The 19130-nt window shown below is 45.5% G+C and overlaps 1 protein-coding gene across 2 annotated transcripts; it reads right to left on the minus strand.

The window, feature by feature from the left end:
- Positions 1-253: 253 nt before the first annotated feature.
- LOC100913249 (zinc finger protein 2 homolog) lies at positions 254-15866 on the minus strand. Of its 2 annotated transcripts, none has more exons than XM_031964079.1 (5): positions 15623-15866; positions 11752-11854; positions 7435-7561; positions 6333-6428; positions 254-2830 (listed from the first exon to the last, which is right to left on the minus strand). In XM_031964079.1, the coding sequence occupies exons 1-5, from the start codon at positions 15673-15675 to the stop codon at positions 954-956; spliced, it is 2256 nt and encodes a 751-aa protein (XP_031819939.1). In that variant the 5' UTR covers positions 15676-15866; the 3' UTR covers positions 254-953. The 2 variants fall into 2 exon arrangements, with proteins under 2 accessions (XP_031819939.1, XP_031819938.1); XM_031964078.1 differs by having other exon boundaries at positions 11752-11875.
- Positions 15867-19130: the final 3264 nt, after the last annotated feature.

The following is a 19130-nucleotide window of genomic DNA, read 5'->3' on the forward strand; positions in this document are numbered from 1 at the left end:
ATATACCAAACACTTTACAGATATCATCTCATTTGTATTCATGCCAATTTGAAGAGGTGAGTGTGTTTTCCAAAATTTTTTATTTCTTTACAACTGCATGTAAAAATTTTAAAAAACATTTAAAATTTTTTGAAGTCCTAAGTCACCCCCTTTCCAAGTCCCCCTCATTAAGAAGGCAAGAAATATGATATAGGATTATGCATGTGCAGTCAAGCAAAACACATTTAAAGAAGTGAAGTTGTAAAAGACCAAAAAAATTTAAAAACACAAGAAAACAAAAGTAAAAAAATATGCTTTTATCTGAATTCAGACTCCATCAGCTTTTTCTTTGGAGGTGCATGGCATTTTTCATCACAAATCTTTCAAATTTTCTTGAATCATTGTATTGCTGAGAATAGTTAAGACATTCATATTTGATCTCTTTGCTGTTACTATGTACAGTGTGCTGGTTCTGCTCAGGTCCCTTTGCATCAGTTCGTCTCTTTACCAAGTTCTTCTGAGAGCATTTGTGCATCATTTCTTGTAGCACAATAGTATTCCATCACAATTATAACCTACAACTTGTTCAATCACTCCCCAATTGATAGGTATTCCCTTTATTTCCAAAGATTTGCCACTGTGAAATGAGTTCATATTTTTGTACACAAAATCTCTTTGGAAAACAGACTTAGTAGTGGTATTGCTAGGTCAAAGGGTATATATGGCTTTATAGCCCCTTTGGGCATTATTCCAAATTGCTCACCAGAATGATTGGATCAACTCATTATTCCCTGAACAGTGCCTCAGTATCCCAATTTTCCTGAATCCCCTCCAACATTTGTCATATTTCAGTATCTCTGCCAAGAAAATCCCAAATTGGTTCAGTAAAAGTCAGACACGAGTGAAAAACTACTGAACAACAAGCTTTTAATTACACCATTTAAATTACCTCATTCATTATGGTAGTAAGATTTCTATATTGTATGAATTCTTTGGTGGATATTGAGGGATGACTGTTGGCAGAAGCTTTTCCCACAATGATTACATTCATGAGGTTTCTCTCCAGTGTGGATCATTTTATGTAGAACAAGTTTAGAGCTTTGTCTGAAACTTTTTCCACATTGATTACATTCATAAGGTTTTTCTCCAGTGTGAATTCTCTTATGTTGAGCAAGATTGGAGCTTCCTCTAAAAGCCTTTCCACACTGATTGCATTCATAAGGTTTCTCTCCAGTGTGGATTCTCTCATGTGCAGCAAGATCAGAACTCTCTCGGAAACTCTTTCCACATTGATTACATTCATAAGGTTTCTCTCCAGTGTGGATTCTCTGATGACTAACAAGACTAGAGCGGTGTCTAAAAGTATTTCCACACTGTTTACACTCATAAGGTTTCTCTCCAGTGTGGATTCTCTGATGCAGAGCCAGGCTGACATTTCTTCTGAAAGTCTTTCCACATTGATTACATTCATAAGGTTTTTCTCCAGTGTGAATTCTCTGATGTAGAACAAGACTATAGCTGCATCGGAATGTCTTTCCACATTGATTACATTCATAGGGTTTCTCTCCAGTGTGGATTTTCTGATGGGTAGCAAGACTAGAGCTAAATCTGAAAGTCCTTCCACATTGATTACATTCATAGGGTTTCTCTCCAGTGTGGATTCTCTGATGTAGAGTAAGATTGGATGCATTTATAAAAGTCTTTCCACACTGATTACATTCATAAGATTTCCTTCCAGTGTGGATTCTTTGATGTTTAGCAAGACTAGAACTATATCTGAAAGTCTTTTCACAATAATTACAGTCATAAGGTTTCTCTCCAGTATGGCTCCTCCAATGTAAAGCAAGTTTAGAGCTCTGTCTAAAACTTTTTCCACATTGAGTACATTCATAAGGTTTTTCTCCAGTATGAATTCTCTTATGTTGAGCAAGACTGGACTTTCCTCTAAAAGCCTTTCCACACTGATTGCATTCAAAAGGTTTCTCTCCATTGTGCATTCTCTGATGTTCAGCAAGATCAGAGCTCTCCATGAAATTCTTTCCACAATGATTACATTCATAAGGTCTCTCTCCAATGTGAATTCTCTGATGCTTAACAAAACTTGCTCTCTGAGTGAAAGCCTTTCCACATTGATTGCATTCATAAGGTTTCTCTCCAGTGTGTCTTTTCTGATGGGAAATAAGGGATATGTTTTTACTGAAAGTTTTGCCACATTCATGATTTTCATGAAACTTCTCTTCAGAGTGAATGCTCTTGTGGGAAATAAGGAATGATTGTTGCTTGAAGACCTTTCCATATTCCATACATTTATGTATCTTTTCACTAGTATGAAATTTCTGATGTTTAAGGGAGGATTCTTGCTGAAGGGCTTTCTCACATTCAAGATGTCCAAATGTCTTTCCATTGTCAATTTTCTGTTGGTCAATGAGCTTTGAACTATGACAGAAACCCTTTTTGCCTTCATTACCCGTAAAAAGTATGTCTCCACTATGACTTTTCTGATGTTTAATTAGGCCTGAATTCAAGCAGAAGGCCATCTCATATTTATTGCACTGAGAAGTCTGGACTGTAGGAAGTTTCTCATTTGATTCAGAAAGCTCTTTTAGTTGCATAAAGCATTCCTTATATTTACTGTCCTGAGAACATTTAGTTTCTGAGGTCATTTTCTTACAATGAATTAGGACTGATGATTGTTTGAAGTGACTCTCTTGCTTTTTCTCTATCTTCTTACCAGACTCACATATTTCTCTCAAACTGGGGACACAGTGACCATCATTCATGAATCTTTGCTCTTCCACAGAAATGTTCAGCTTTGCAGTAATCTTCCTCATTTCAAACCTGGTCTGTCCATCTGAACAAAACAAAAAAAGAAACACTTTTATTTCTGGACACATACAAATATACACAAATATATAATCTTCCCTCCCTGACAAAAAGTTAAACTGATTTATAATCTATTTCTGTAAAGAGAGGCGAGTCTTCAAATTTAAATAGACAGAATCAATCATTTACAAATGCTATTATCCTGGGATGATTTAATTTAAAATAGCAATGGATCCTCAGAACAAACTCACACCAGCCAAGACCAGAAGTTTTCAGACGTTCCTAACTCAGACCATGAATATTCACGACAGAGCAACCTGACCCACATTCCTACAGTTGAGACTCAAACTCATATTCTCTGACTGGGGGAGCTCTGTTTACAATACTAGATAGCTTTTCTCCATTGAACCTTTGTTTCTTAAAACTTTGCATTTCAAATCTTCTCCCTCCCTCCATTCCTCTTCATCAAGAAGGCAAGCAATTTCACATAGGTTATACATGTACAATCTTGCAAAACAGATTTCCACATTTTTCATGTTGTGAAAGAAAACCCAGCCAAAAAGGCCCTCCAAGAATAATAAAGTAAAAAGTAAAGCATGTTTTAATCTGCATTCAGACTCCATCACTTCTTTCTCTGGAGATGGACAGAATTTTTCAGCAGAATTTCTTGGATCGTTACATTGCTGAGGATGGCTAAGTCATTCCCAGTTGCTCATCAGATAATCTTGCTGTTGCTGTGTACACTATTCTGGTTCTGCTCGCTTCACTTTGCTTCATTTCAGGTGAATCTCTCTGGGTATTTCTGAGTATTCTGCTTTTGCCCTTCATTCTCCAAGAGGACCAATGACATCATGAGGGGGAGGTCCTGACTTGCAGGTGGATTGAATGGAACCCGAGGCAGACCTGTGCAAAGTCATCAGTCGCCTCTCTCTTTCAGTCACTGGAGTGCAGGAAGAAGACAAAAGTCAAGATGATGGCTGCAAAGGCCCAGAATGCAGGAAGGGAACTGGCTTCTTTTCATTAAGAAGAGTTTTCCCCAGGTCTCAGTCAGTCTGAGGCAATGTCCGTTCAATGAGTATGAGCTGGGGAAGAATTGCCATGGAAGATGTCCTAGTCTGACACCCCAAAAGAATCAGTCTGGGAGGGAAAGACCTTCAGAGCTTTTATGTAGAACAGAAGATGATGGCTACTTACCCTCACTCCTGGCTACCAAAACTCCAACAATGAGCAGGAGAGGCTTGGGCTGGGACCTGTTATTGGCCTTTCAAGGAAAGCCAGAGTGACTTGGGGTTAAAGACCTAATCAAGTGGCTCCATCTGAATCCCAGTGGGCTTTTTCAAAGCATGTTGTTTCATAGCTATATGATGAGCTTCGAGAACTGAGGATAAGAGATCCCCTCTGGTGGATGCTGCCGGTCCCTTGTGAAAGAATTCACACCCAAAGTCTGTGTGGCAAAAGGAAATTTATTTTCACTAAGAAGACAGCTTTCTTAGTGAGCAAAGAATCCTGGAAGGATAGTTTTGCAGAGATGGGTTTGCACTGAGAAGAAACTATCTTCATCAGTGGATCTTCCTCATTAGGAATTAGCAAAGATTGGGGATTCAGAGTTGCCTTTTATTTGCCTTCTGAGGTTTTTTGGGGGGTTGCCCAGGCCTCTGAACTGGGAGCAGTTCGAAGGATTAATCTCCAATAGAAGGTGGTGATTATGCCCCTAGCCAACATCTCCGATTGAATGAGACCACTTAACTTGGGAAGGGTGTTATCTGGGAAAGGTGTTTGAGGCTCAGGAACACTCTTCCCCCAAAAGGGGGGTGCAGTTTCAGGGTCCCCCCCAAAGATTAAAGGGGACACAATTTATATCATTTCCTCCCAAAAGATTTCCGTTTACATCATATATTTCGAGAAATCATAAGTGAATACTGCACAAGACAAGTGTTTCTGGGGGGGGAAAATGACTAAATAAATAAGAGTTTTTCAAAGAGTTAACCTCCAAACCCAAAGATATCTTACATAAATTAAGCAACCAAAAATCTCGTTTCTTTGTACAAAGTAAGGTTATAACTGTCCCACAAGGACAGAAGAACCACATGTGATAAAGGAGGAGAAGGAAAAGGAGAAAGAGAAAAAGGAGAAATAGAAGGAGAAAAAGCAGCAGCATTGCTGAACCAGAATTGGGGTTGGGTGTCCAGAGGGCAGCTGCTATTCCTTGTTGTGTTTTGTCCTTGGTTCTCAAAGAGGAGCAATGACAGCCCAAGGGGATGTCTTGAGATGCACCACAATTAGCACCGTGGTCCAATGGCTGAACCAAAAGCTCGTCCCAGTCCTCATCCTTGGGCCCTCTCTGCAGACTCTGACTGCCCATCACTCCCCTTTCCCTGATGCTTTCTTCCCTCCCTCAGTTCTCCTCTTCTCATGTCCAAAACTGACCCCATTATCGCTCCCCCGATTCCCCCATCTTCCCACATCCCAAGGATGTGGACAGTCCCCCTGTCCACTGTCCACCTCTTCCCCAAGGGGACGCCATCCCCTCCTTGTCCTCCCTCACACACTCATCCCATCCTCCCCTTCCACAGTCCATCTCCTAGAAAGTTCTGCCGACCCACCTCTCCCCCCTATAACTCCTCTCCCCCAACACAATCTCCAGGTTCAGGCCCAGCGACCCCACACCTGCTGTTGGGTCTCCCCTCAGATCAGCTGTCCAAGTCCTCTCCTTAAGGCTGACCTCGTACCCCGTCACTGCCTCCCCCACAAGCTCCCATGGCTCCTTAGCACTAGGAGCACCCATAAAACCCCCTGGGGGCCCCCTTTCCCTTTCCCGGCTCCTTCTTCTCTTGCCCCCCTCCTCACACACTACAATCTGGCGGCAAAGGCCTCCTTTCTCTTCCTTGCCCAGGACGAACTAGCTCCAGTCTCCATGGGTCCCCCGGCTGCCTCTCTTGCCTAGAATGCTCCCAGTTCCCTCAGGCCCCAGCCCCAGCCCACCCCCCACAATGAGCCTGTCCCCTCCCCCTCGTTCTAGGGGCCATCTCCCCCCTTGGGTAGTCGTGAGCCGCCCTGGGAATAGCAGATCCCCATGCTCTGTCTTCGGTGTTTTCCTCACTGGTCACTGGGCTCCTGGAGAGTGGGGATGCCCCCGGCCTTTCTCTGAATGCCCCACACTCAGCAGGAGGCCTGGCACACAGCAGGCAATTAATTAATGCTGGATGACTTGAGGAAGGTTCAGAAAGAGGCTGTGGGGGAGAGCCTGCGGCTTCTGGGCCATCTCCAGGAGGGCTCCATGGCCCAAAGTTCCAAACAGTGGCTCTAGTAACATTGCAGTTTTATCACTGGGGGCGGAGAGAAAGGCCATTGCCTCCTGCCCCTGCCTTTCACAAGCTGGGAAACTGAGGTTCAGGGCCTTTCCCACTGCTAAAAAGTGTCTGAGAAAGAACTGGAAAAGGTGGTCCCACTCCCAGGCCTGCCCCCCCCTCCCTGTGACATGGGGCTGCCTCTTGGGGAACAGCCTCCTGCCCCTGCTCCACCTCACTCACCTGGGCGGGGGCCTCGGGGGTCTGCTTGCTCAGGCATCCACGGGCCTTCCCCTCGCTCAAAATGGGAGAGCAAATCTTCTCTGGGAAGAGGAAGTCCTGGGCGTGGGAACAAGGAAGGGAGGAGGAGGAGGAGAGACATTGTGACTCGGTTCTCTTTAGGGCAAGGGGGCAGGCAAGGAGGGTCACAGGGGTACCCGGGAATCCCCAAGAACCTTTTCCGTGATGTTTATTGTTGGGAGCTTTGGTGGGGAATGGGCAGGAGATCATGGAAAGCTTCCTTCCTAGAAGGGGCGGAACCCGGAGATCCTGTTATCTAGAAACCTGGGGGGTGGGGGGGTGGGGGGAGGGGAGGGAGAGCTGGGGCTGGATTCAGGCAGAGCTCAGTGTCTTATTGGCCAAGAGCCAGCAAGTCACTTAACCGCTGTTTGCCTGAGTTTCCTCAACTGTAAAATGGGGATAGTAACGTCATCTGACTCACTGGCTCCTTCTGCAGATCAAATTAGATCATGTTTGGATTTGGGGTTTTTTTTTAAGCCTCTAAAACAGAGTAAGTACATACAAATATGGATTGCCCTCCTTTGCCATCATTTGCACTGGAATTCTGGGAAGGAGGAAAGGAAGAGCAAGGACACGCTTGCTCCCAGACTTCTGAGAGACGGACCAGGTGCTGGGAGCTACCCACTGCTCACAAGAACCTCCCAAAGGTCAGACCCGACCCAAGCAAGCAGCAGCTCCACTGGGAGCGAGGGGGTTCCTTTTGCTGCCTCGGCCATTTCCAGAGAGTTCTCAGACAGCATTCATGGAGAGGGAGGTTAGATTGGTTCCCTCTGGGCTGACTCCCAGGCTGAGGTTCCACCATGGTGTGATCTGTGACCTCAGACTCCCCAGAACCACTAAGAGGCCACAAGGGAAACTCCCAGCTTTCCGACCCAGGCTGCAAAGATCTTTCAAAGGAAAACCCGGGGGTAGGAGGACTGCTTCTGACGTCAGAGAGCCACATTTGGTCCTTTCTAAATACTGGTAAATTCTCCCAACCCAAACTCTAGGAATTGTTGAATGACGGCAGTCCCTTTGATGGAGTTTCTAGGGGAAGTGTCCTTACCCAGGGAGAGCAGGTTCTGGACATTCTCCAGCATGACCTCCTTGTACAGCTCCTTCTGAGAAGGGTCCAAGAGGCCCCACTCCTTTGGGGTGAAGTCCACGACTACATCCTGGAAGGTCACCAAAGCCTAAACCAACAAAAGTCAGAGGACTTAGACTGGAAAGAGACTTTCTTGTGTTTCCTTTCCTGGAAAACTATCTCCACATGCAATTCAAAAAAATAAAATACTATTAACATGTTTTTCAAATGTTATTTCAGCATGGTTTTGAAAAGCCAAGAAGTCTTAATTTTAAAAATATTTCTAAATGTAATGACCACCCCAAAAAGGGGAAATATTCCAATAACTAAAGTAAAAAAGGATTGATTAGGAATGAAATCATGAATCGCTATTATGTTCAGCTTCTTTTTAATAGTAAATGACAATATCAAAGTCTTCCTTTCAAAGTTTGGCTTCTCCAATAAACTGGGAAAATATTTTTACAGTCAAAGGTTCTGATAAAGGCCTCATTTCCAAAATATATAGAGAATTAACTCTAATTTATAAAAAATCAAGCCATTCTCCAATTGAAAAATGGTCAAAGGATATGAACAGACAATTCTCAGATGAGGAAATTGAAACTATTTCTAGTCATGTGAAAAGATGCTCCAAGTCATTATTAATCAGAGAAATGCAAGTTAAGACAACTCTAAGATACCACTACACACCTGTCAGATTGGCTAAGATGACAGGAAAGAATAATGATGATTGTTGGAGGGGATGTGGGAAAACTGGGACATTGATGCATTGTTGGTGGAGTTGTGAACGAATCCAACCATTTTGGAGAGTAGTTTGGAACTATGCTCAAAAAGTTGTCAAACTGTGCATACCCTTTGATCCAGCAGTGTTACTACTGGGATTATATCCCAAAGAGATTATAAAGAAGGGAAGGGGACCTGTATGTGCACGAATGTTTGTGGCAGCCCTTTTTGTAGTGGCTAGAAACTGGAAACTGAATGGATGTCCATCAGTTGGAGAATGGCTGAATAAATTGTGGTATATGAAAATTATGGAATTACTGTTCTGTAAGAAATGACCAACAGGATGATTTCAGAAAGGCCTGGAGAGACTTACACGAACTGATGCTGAGTGAAATGAGCAGGACCAGGAGATCATTATATACTTCAACAACAATACTAGATGATGACCAGTTCTGATGGATCAGGCCATCCTCAGCAACGAGATCAACCAAATCATTTCTAATGGAGCAGTAATGAACTGAACTAGCTATGCCCAGAAAAAGAACTCTGGGAGATGACTAAAAACCATTACATTGAGTTCCCAATCCCTATATTTATGCACACATGCATTTTTGATTTCCTTCACAAGCTAATTGTACAATAATTCAGAGTCTGATTCTTTTTGTACAGCAAAAGAATGTTTTGGTCATGTATACTTATTGTGTATCTAAGTTATATTTTAATATATTTAACATCTACTGGTCATCCTGCCATCTAGGGGAGGGGGTGGGGTGGGGGTAAGAGGTGAAAAATTGGAACAAGAGGTTTGGCAATTGTTAATCCTGTAAAGTTACCCATATATATATCCTGTAAATAAAAGGCTATTAAATAGAAAAAAACAAACAAAAAAAAAAAACAAAGTTTGGCTTCTCTGCACATCTTTCCCAAAATTCTTTTTTTCTATCTTGGGAATGATGAAAGATATTGTAATGACCTTCCTTTCCTTTCTTTGCTCAGTGGGGCTGGTGCGGATTAGGAAAATGGGTGTGGGGAAGACTCTCCCTGGTTAGAGGCAGCTGGTGACTCAGTGGCTAGAACCCTGAGTCAAGGAGATCTGAGTCAGTTTCTGACTCGAGCACTCATTGCCTGCATTGTACTTAACTGTCTCCATCCTGTACTGCCTTGCAAATACAGACACCATATAACTTGCCCCAGTATCCTTCCCAGTCTTCTTACGCTTTACTCCCTCCTTCTTCTCCTCCTCTCTGACCCAAGGAGACAAGCCTCTGGACTGATCCTTAACCTCTACTTCCATTCCATATGGCTTTCCAATGGCTTCTCTCCCACTTGGAATGTTGTCCCTCCTCCCACCTCACCTCCTGGCTTCTTTTGCTCTCAGCTAAAGTCTCACCTTCTGAAAATAAGCTTTTTTTTTTTTTTTTTTTAAACCTCTGCTGTGCTCCTGGCAGTTCTCCTGCAGTTGTTGGAACAAACACCACACTGACTGCTCCTTTGTCCCTTTTGAAGCCACACTGTCTCTCAGATAGCTAACCTCCTTCCAGGTCTAGGATCAGCCTATTAAGGAGGACTCTGATCAGAAGCTTGCCAGCAATGACTAAGATTGTAGGAGGGACTAGGGGTGGAGTAAGACTAGCCAGAGTCTCTTTGGTGGTGGACAAGGAAGAAGAAGGTTGCAGAGATCCTGCTTCCATCCAATTCAATCCTACCTCTAAAGACCAAGAATAACGACTAAGGACTTTTGCTTATCCTGACTCCGGCTGATTCTAAGGTATCCAGGGTGCTAACGCGGTCTTCACAGAAGCATTTTTGGATTTCTGGCGATAACCTCCTCTTGCCATATAATCTGGAAAGTTTTAGTCAGCTTTTGTATGAGCAATGGACCCCCCACCTTGTAAATTCCGACTCTCTATGACCATGACTTTATTACTAATCTATGTGGTCCCATGTGTATTGAGTAGTTTAATAGCATCATGGGTGTTTGACCAAGAAATAACCTTGTTAAAAGTACTGTAAAGTATTACTATCAGCATAAAACTGCATTTCATCTGTCTTCTTACTGACCCAAGAATCCTGCATCTCTCTCTGTTTCACTTGTATTTTACTTTTGATTAACTTAGACTGCCTCCTTAGAGATGGATGAACTATTTTCCCACTAATCCCTATGGAGTTCTCGTTTTTCCATTTAGTAGCTTCTGAATTTCCCCTCATTTTCACCAAACTAATCTTGCTGTTTGTGAGTGAATGTTCTGACCCAGATGAGCCAATCCACTGCTGTACATCAAATCTCTGAAAGTTGCCCACTCCTTTTCTGCTCCATTGTTGCTCAACTAACCCTCCAAGTTGCCAACAAAGGGTTCCTTCTCAGAGAAGTGCTCTAATATAGTGATATTAATTCTCCTAGTAGTCTTTTTGCCTTGGAGTCGCCACTTTTGTTGGATGTGAATATTCAGCTTGGGGAGGATAAGTCTGTGATCCGTCCAGCAGGCTGCACCTCAACACTGCTTAGGTCATTCTCACATCCACCTGTCTCTTACACTCACATAATCAAATGCCAACATTTGCTATGAGTGTGCATCCATGAAGTCTTGTTGCCTTTAGGTAAATGGAGGGTGATGTTAGTGGTGAGGAGGTCAGCAGTTTCCTAAGTCTTCCCTAATACTTGACCACAGCTAGTGCTGCTCCCAACTGCATTCCTCCTGAGGACTCCCTGCTGTGTCTGGTAGTCTGAGTCTACTCCAGCATCAAAGTCGCTCAGAATTATAAGCCTGTTTTCCTGTGGCACCACCAGCAATAAGGGTCTCCAGGGCTTTGTAAAATCCTTGACCTCATCGTAGTTCATTTGGTGAAGCTCGGACACGGATGAAGGACCCAGAAATGAGTGCTCAGTCGTGGTCCTGGATATGCCATAGCTTCTTGGAGTTAAGGGAGAGTTCGGTAAATCAAGAGGTCACCAAGTGGTAAATGGCCCTGGGAAGGGCTCAGCATATCTTGCATCTGAGGTCCTCCCTAAATACCCAATGCCCCAGAACTTGGCCTAAGAAATGGGAACTGGGAAAAGGGCAGCACCAGGAGGACAATTTCTGCTCCTGTGACAGCCAGGCAAAGGACAAGAGTTGGGGAAGCCTTGGGGGGCGAGGGGCTGCTCCCATCTGTCCAGACAAGACTCAGTGGGAAGGGTCTCCAAGACCTTCAGCCACTACAAGGGAGAACTTGGACACAAGAAACGAAGAACAAGGGAGACAATTATAGGGGGCAGGGATGTAAAAAGGGATCAGAACCTCCAGAGTCATCCTTGTGAGTCAGGTACGCTGAAGGTGAATTTAAACAGGGGATAGCAACAACTGGAAGGAAGGTGGGAGTTAGGGGGTAGAGGGGGAGTTAGTGCATGAGATGCCAGGTGCCAAAGAAAAGGGTTCCAACACAGGCCAGGGCAGGCAAAGGGGTTACTACTGTATCCAATTTCACCCCCACTTCTATAAAGAACACCCCAGAGTGGGACGGACCAGCCTCAGACAATCCTCCCTCCCCAGGGATGTGGCCTTGGGGCGGACGCTGGCCCTAAGGGCAGAGCACACTCACCTGGGGTGGGGGTCTGCAGCTCCCAGGGGCCATGGCTGCTGAGGCCAGGCCTGGTCCTCTGCAGGCTGAGTTGGGAACAGGACTCCAAGGGACACGTCTTTTCCTGGAAGAGCAGGAGGCTGGCCTGAGGAATTTACAGCGGGTGGGACCTCCCAGCATTATAAAGCCCCTGGCCCATCTCAAGGGGGGAGACTCCCACTTGCTGCAGGAGGGAGACAGCAAGGGGATCTCTGAACAGGAAGACTTCTTCTCTCCTCTTCCTGATTCTTTTAGATCTACACAGACCCAGGAGGCAGAAAGTCCTTGGAGACCCCAGATAGGATGAGAGCCTTGATGGCCCTGAATCAGAAGTGTCTCTTCCCATTGGTCCTCTGCTTTCTCTGAATCCCCTCTTCCCTCTTTCAGCCCACACAGATTCTGGGCTACACTGCTTGAACTATTTGGGGGATGGGGGATGGGGGATAGGGAGCTCTGGAATGGGCCTGCCAGGAATGACCAAGTTTGGCCTGGGGCTGGGAGACACAATTCTGTCTGGGATTCAGTTTGCTGACAAGGACAGAGGGCTCTGAAATAAATGGGGACAGGGAAAGAGGCCGAGGTGAGGAGGGGTCTGGGAGGCCTCCACTGGCTCCCAGAGTCAGGCCCTCACTCTGCCAACTCTCTCACCCAAGACCTATCCTCCATCATGGGGAATGCTCTGAACACTGGCATAACCTCCAAATTCCACCTCAAGGCTTGAATCCACCTGGGCCACCACCCACCAGCCTCTCATCTGCAAGTCTTCCTCATACAACCTTTCCCTCTTCTGAGTCCCTGATCTTTCTCCTACTGAGCAGAAAGAAGCCCATTGGCTTTTTCTCCCAGTCATTTTCCTCCCTAACCCCATGAGATGTCCTCCCTGCAGTCTGGACCCTAGACTTGCCCTCCCACCACTTTGATCCTCTCCTCGAAACTGGAAAAATTTGTACATTACAGAGGCCTTTCCCTCTATCTTGTTATTCTTCCCTAAAGGATCTTCACTCATTGAAAGATAAAAGAATCCTCCTGGGTTCCAAGCAGGTAATACAGGTGTTTTTAAAATGATCCTTTCTGTGCCATCAGCGTCCATGAAAAAAACTTTGGAGTTTGAATGTAAATCAGCACACACTATGTTCACTTGGTAGCAGGGAGACTTATCTTACTAGTCTACTACTAACTGGGTGACCCTGGACAAATCACAACCCTGTTTACCTCAGTTTCTTCAGTTGGAGAAGAAAATGGTGTCAGAGACAGAGACAAGTTCACACTAGTGAACTTGTTTTTCTGTTTTCTTTCTCTGTCATGGTTTTTCCCTTTTGCTCTGATTTTCTTCTCCCAAGATGATTCACATAAAAGTACACCTAAAGCAATGTGTACTAAAAATGAATAAATTTTAAAAAATAATAACTACAATGATCCCTTCTGTCTTCATATTATTGGACCAATTTCAAATCATGTGAGAACATGATTTAAAAATTTCTTCACAAATTTTCAGGTCAATTTGATATGAAAAGGCTTTCATTCAATTTGGAGATTTTATAAATAATCAAACATAAGCAAAGCCTACACATTCTACGTAAATATAAAATTCCCCCCAACCTCATCTCCATATACTCATTGGACATTTAGGAAAGTCAGTACTTTGGGTCTACTTTTTCATCTTATGCTTTATTCCCTTCCACTGCTAGGTGAAGTGCACCTAGCACAAAGCAAATGAGCCTGGAATCAGAAGAAGATTTCAAATCTGCCCTCAGACAATGACTAGCTGTGTGAGCTTGGGCCAATCACTCTACCTCGTTTCCTGCTGGTCCTGACCTGCAAACGGAGCTGGAGAAGGAACGGGCCAACCATCCCAATATTTTTGCCAAGGAAACTTCAAAAAAGCGGCCCAAAGAGCAGGACTCAGCTGACTGAGTACAAAACTGTGATTATTTTCCGTACAAAACAATCACACGTCTCACCCAGAACGTCCCCATTCCTTGACCTTTTGTGATATTCTCAACTGAAACACCTGGAAGCCAATTGCATATTTCCCAGCTCTTGGGCTACTCTTTGTGGTGTTTGGGGTTCATTAATGTGAACTTGTCTCTGTCTCTGACACCATTTTCTTCTCCAACTGAAGAAACTGAGGTAAACAGGGTTGTGATTTGTCCAGGGTCACCCAGTTAGTAGTAGACTAGTAAGATAAGTCTCCCTGCTACCAGCCCTGGCAAGCTGTCCAGTGAACCATCTTGGGCCCGTAGGGAAGTGAATTATTCCCCTGAAATCTAAAACGAAAACTTTTACCTAAAAAAAAAAAGGATCGTCCTGGTAACCAACATATTTAACAAACGTTAGTAGGCACCAACTGTGTGCCAAGGTCCAGTGCTAAGTGCTGGGAACACCAAAGAAAGCCTGAATTGTAGCTCATACACAGCCCCTCCCATAATGTAACTGACACCCAACACTGTAACTCACACTCAGCCCCTAACACAATGTATCACACACTCATTGTAACTCACACTCGGCCCCTCCCACAGTGTAACTCACACTTGGCCCCTAACACAATGTATCACACACTCAGCTCCTACCACAATGTAACACTCGGCCCCTCCCACAGTGTAACTCACACTTGGCCCCTAACACAATGTAACTCACACTCGGCCCCTCCCACAATGTAACTCACACTCGGCCCCCTAACACAATGTAACTCACCTCAGCCCCTCCACAGTGTAACTCACACTTGGCCCCTAACACAATGTATCACACCTCCAGCTCCTACCACAATGTAACACTCAGCCCCTCCCACAGTGTAACTCACACTTGGCCCCTAACACAATGTAACTCACACTCAGCCCCTCCCACAGTGTAACTCACCTTGGCCCCTAACACAATGTATCACACACTCAGCTCCTACCACAATGTAACACTCAGCCCCTCCCACAGTGTAACTCACACTTGGCCCCTAACACAATGTAACTCACACTCGGCCCCTCCCACAGTGTAACTCACACTTGGCCCCTAACACAATGTAACTCACACTCAGCTCCTACCACAATGTAACACTCGGCCCCTCCCACACTGTAACTCACACTTGGCCCCTAACACAATGTAACTCACACTCGGCCCCTCCCACAGTGTAACTCACACTTGGCCCCTAACACAATGTAACTCACACTCAGCTCCTACCACAATGTAACACTCGGCCCCTCCCACGCTGTAACTCACACTCGGCCCCTCCCACAGTGTAACTCACACTTGGCCCCTAACACAATGTATCACACACTCAGCTCCTACCACAATGTAACACTTGGCCCCTAACACAATGTAACTCACACTCGGCCCCTCCCACAGTGTAATTCACACTTGGCCCCTAACACAATGTAACTCACACTCGGCCCCTCCCACAGTGTAACTCACACTTGGCCCCTAACACAATGTAACTCACACTCAGCTCCTACCACAATGTAACACTCGGCCCCTCCCACAGTGTAACTCACACTTGGCCCCTAACACAATGTATCACACACTCAGCTCCTACCACAATGTAACACTCGGCCCCTCCCACAGTGTAACTCACACTTGGCCCCTAACACAATGTAACTCACACCCGACCCCTCCCACAATGTAACTCACACTCGGCCCCTAACACACTGACACACAGTTTATCCCTCACACTGTTTCACTGAAGCACACCCGTCCCCGCAGTACACACTGACACACTCACACTCAGAGCTGCACACCCTGTGCCACTCAGTCCTTCTCACACGGTGATCCCCCCACCAGACTCTGTCTGACACACCCAGCCCTGCCCTTTACCCTCCCCCACTCCCACTTCCCCCACTGCCCCTCACGCCCCACCCCCAGCGCTCACCTCGGACAACTTTCAGCCCGAGGCCCAGCTCTGCCCACAGTGAAACTGCGCATGCCCGCCTAGGCAAGCCCAGAAGAGACTAGAGCAGTTGTGAGAGAAGTAGTCGGCGTCGGGATGGCGCACGCGCAGTGCCACGGGTTTCTGGGCAGCAGGGCGGGGCCAAGCCCACGTGGTGCCCGCCTCAGATCCCCGTAGGCCTGTCCGAGGCAGAGTCTGGACTTTCTCAGGGAGCTGCGTGAGTGAGGCCGTGAGTGTTGTATTCGCCTCTCCCCCAGCCAGTGAGCGGAGAACCTAGGCAAAGGGGCGGAGCCAAGGGCCGTGGGCGTGGCTTAGAGCTCGGGACCGTCCCTTCTAGCCCCGCCCCCACTCGTGAGAGCGCCCCCCCACCAGCTCAGGTTAGGGCTTTATTTTCACCAAGTTCTTTCATCGCTGAGGTAGCTCGTGTCTGGAGTCCTCTGAGGGGGAGTGGGAAGTCGGAAACAATGCGCAGAGCTGACGCCGTTCGCTCCTCCACACGAACCTCTGGGGCGGGCGTTATTGTAACGCGCAGGGTACAGAGGAGGAAACTGAGGCTGACCGGAGTTACTGCGCTGGAGCTGGCGCCTAGTAGTTGGGAGGCCCGGTTGTTAACATTTACACTTCAGACTTCAGCCGGTGCTACAAATCAGCTTTCATTTCGTATGTGGTTCTTTCCGTAAGGGCAGCTAGGCTGGCCAGCCCTGCAGTCAGGAAGATCTGAGTTCAAATTCGCCCTCAGGAGCTTCCTAGTTCAAGTCGAGTAACCCGCTGCTGTGGACCTCAGTTTCCTCATCTGTAAAATGGCTATAATAGCTATAATAGCACTCTCTGCCAGTGTCGTTGTGAGAGCCAAATGAGATAATTAATTGCAAAGCACTTATGGGGCTCCATATAAATGTTAGCTTTTATTATAACGAAGCAATGGAGAAAGTGCTTAAAACGCACTTTAAATGCGAAACTGTGTTTTGCATAGCCTCCCCCACCCCATCCCCACCCGCAGAGCTGGTTGTTAAATATTTACCCACACAACCCTTGTCATCTATCTGGCTAGATTCCAGCCTGGCTCTGAGACCAGAGGTTTTTGCCCCCCCCCCCCCCCCCAGCTGCCTCCGACACAGCACAGGTTTTTATTTGCAACACACACTAAGCACTATCCTAGTTAACATGCTGAAAGAAGAAGACCCCTTAAAGGAGAAGGGGTAAAAAGGAGGGTTTTGTGGCAGGGAGCTGAGGTTTAGGACCATCCAGACCCAAAGCCCTGAGCAAGATTGCCTAGGAGGCGTTTCCCACTTCTCCAGGCTCTGCACAGCCCTTCTATTCCTGGGTCTCTCCAGGAAGACTGGCCAGGGCTTAAGCTCATGCTTGGGTGGAAGTTCACCCCCCTAGATCACAGGGGGGATAGGGGGCTTGCCTCTGAGAAGCATCCTCCTCATCCTCCCACCCAAAGGCTCTCTCTGCTCTGGCCTTTCCATTGACTGCATTTCCAAGGGAGCTGGGGAGGGGACATGCTTGTAATTCTGGCTTTCTGTGGGACCGCACTAGTTCTGTTCCTGCTCTCTTACCTCCTCCACTACCTCTCTGATAAAACAGCCAGCGCTTTTAGATTTTACCCTCAGTTTGGCAGGTGACTTTGATTCCACATTTGTCCTCATTGAAGGCATTTGACAAGCTGGCTGAAAACATCACTTAAAAAGCATGGGAGTGAGCACACGGCCTTGTCTCACTCCACTGGTGACTGGGAAAGTTCGAGAGCATTGCCCATTGCCCATTGTCCAGAACCCAGGCAAGCTTGCCAACATGGAATTGACTTGGACTGATGAATTTCTCTGGGCAAGTGTTAGATTAAGCGCTGTGAATTTGCTCCTACAGAATGGCTCGTTCTCACAACAAACCCAAGATACCAGGTTGTATGAAAATGTTTAATAACAATGAATTATACAAAAGGAAAACAAGAATTGACAGTGCAGTTCTTACAGCAAAAGCACTTAACGCATCTTCTGATTGATATAACTAGTATAATACAAAGAGATACATAGAGTAGAGGGGGAGAGAAGAAAGAATTACATCACCGATTCAGGGAAGCAGCAACTCTGCAGACCTCAGGCTGGGGAATCCCAGATCACAGCCCTGTAAGTCCTGACCAGAAGACAAAGCCTCCTCTCCATGGGTGAGATTCCAATTTGGGTATTGATCTATCATGACTTAAATAGCCCAGGGAACAAGGTGGTTAAATGCCTGCAATACCAACTTCACTTTCTTGAGTGAGTCCAGAAGAGGGCCAATCCTGCCAGAGCCTGTCAAGGGTGAGAAAATTATTACTGGAGTGACAATCTCCAGCACACAGATAACATGTCCTTGGTGGATTTGGCCAAAATCCCATCTAAGATGATGCTCTATAAGCTATGTTTGTTCCCAGGGCTATCCAACAACTACATAACAAAGGTGAATAATAGTTTACTGTACTGTAATTATTCCATGGATGTGGAGAGAAACTGAGGGCAGAAGACTACACAATCTTATCTTTACACTTATCCTTATCCTTATATCTTTCAGCAACTAAATTTTGACATAATTTTCCATAAACCCTCATGACTGATAGTGTCAAAGGCTTTAGTCAGATCTACAGATGTTATATAGAGACCTCTGTTCTGCTCCTGGCATTTCTCCTGGAGTTGTCAGGCCGTAAACCCCATATTGACTATTCCTTGACTCCTTTTAAAGACACACTGGCTCTCAGGTAGTTGGCCTATTTCTATGCGTAGGATCAACCTATGAAGGAGGACTCTCATAATCTTGCCAGAAATTACCAAGAAAGACTTCCCTGTGATTGTCACAGGACAATCGATTCCCTTTATAGAAATGGACAGTGGAGGTATCCTTGAACTCCTGGGGCATAAACTGCTTTTGAAGTATAATCTGGAAAATTTCAATCAGCTTTTGTTTGAGCAATGAAAATCCCAGTTGGAATACAATCAGAATCGGGTGCTTAACCCAGGAAAGTAGCCTAATAACGTTCAAAACCTCATCTTCAGTTGGAACTTCAGCTAGGGAGTGGTTGACTTCAACTTGAGTTAAACAGTCAATGGCTTCAGCATTGATTGATGACAGTCTGTTGAAAATACTATGCAAGTGTTCAACCCATCTCTCTAGGATCATGTGCTTATCACTGATCAACGGTGGCATTGAGTAACTGAAATGCTCCATACCTCTCTGGCTCATAAACAGCCTTCAGTGCATCATAAAAATGCTTGGGATTATTCTATCAGAATAAAACTGAGTTTCATCTGAATTTCATTCTTACTGAGCCAAGAATCCTGCATCTCTCTAAGTTTTACTTGTAAGTTACTTTTCTTTCTTTCTTGTTAGAATTCTTACAAGGTGTTAAGTCACTAGAATTGATAGAAACAATGCTTATGTTTACACCTTTGAGAGTTCACACATTAGCTCACCCATTAGTTCACAAGTTTGGGAGATGTCAGGATTCAGTATG

Source organism: Sarcophilus harrisii, chromosome 3, assembly GCF_902635505.1.
Source record: "Sarcophilus harrisii chromosome 3, mSarHar1.11, whole genome shotgun sequence".
Lineage (NCBI taxonomy): Eukaryota > Metazoa > Chordata > Mammalia > Dasyuromorphia > Dasyuridae > Sarcophilus > Sarcophilus harrisii.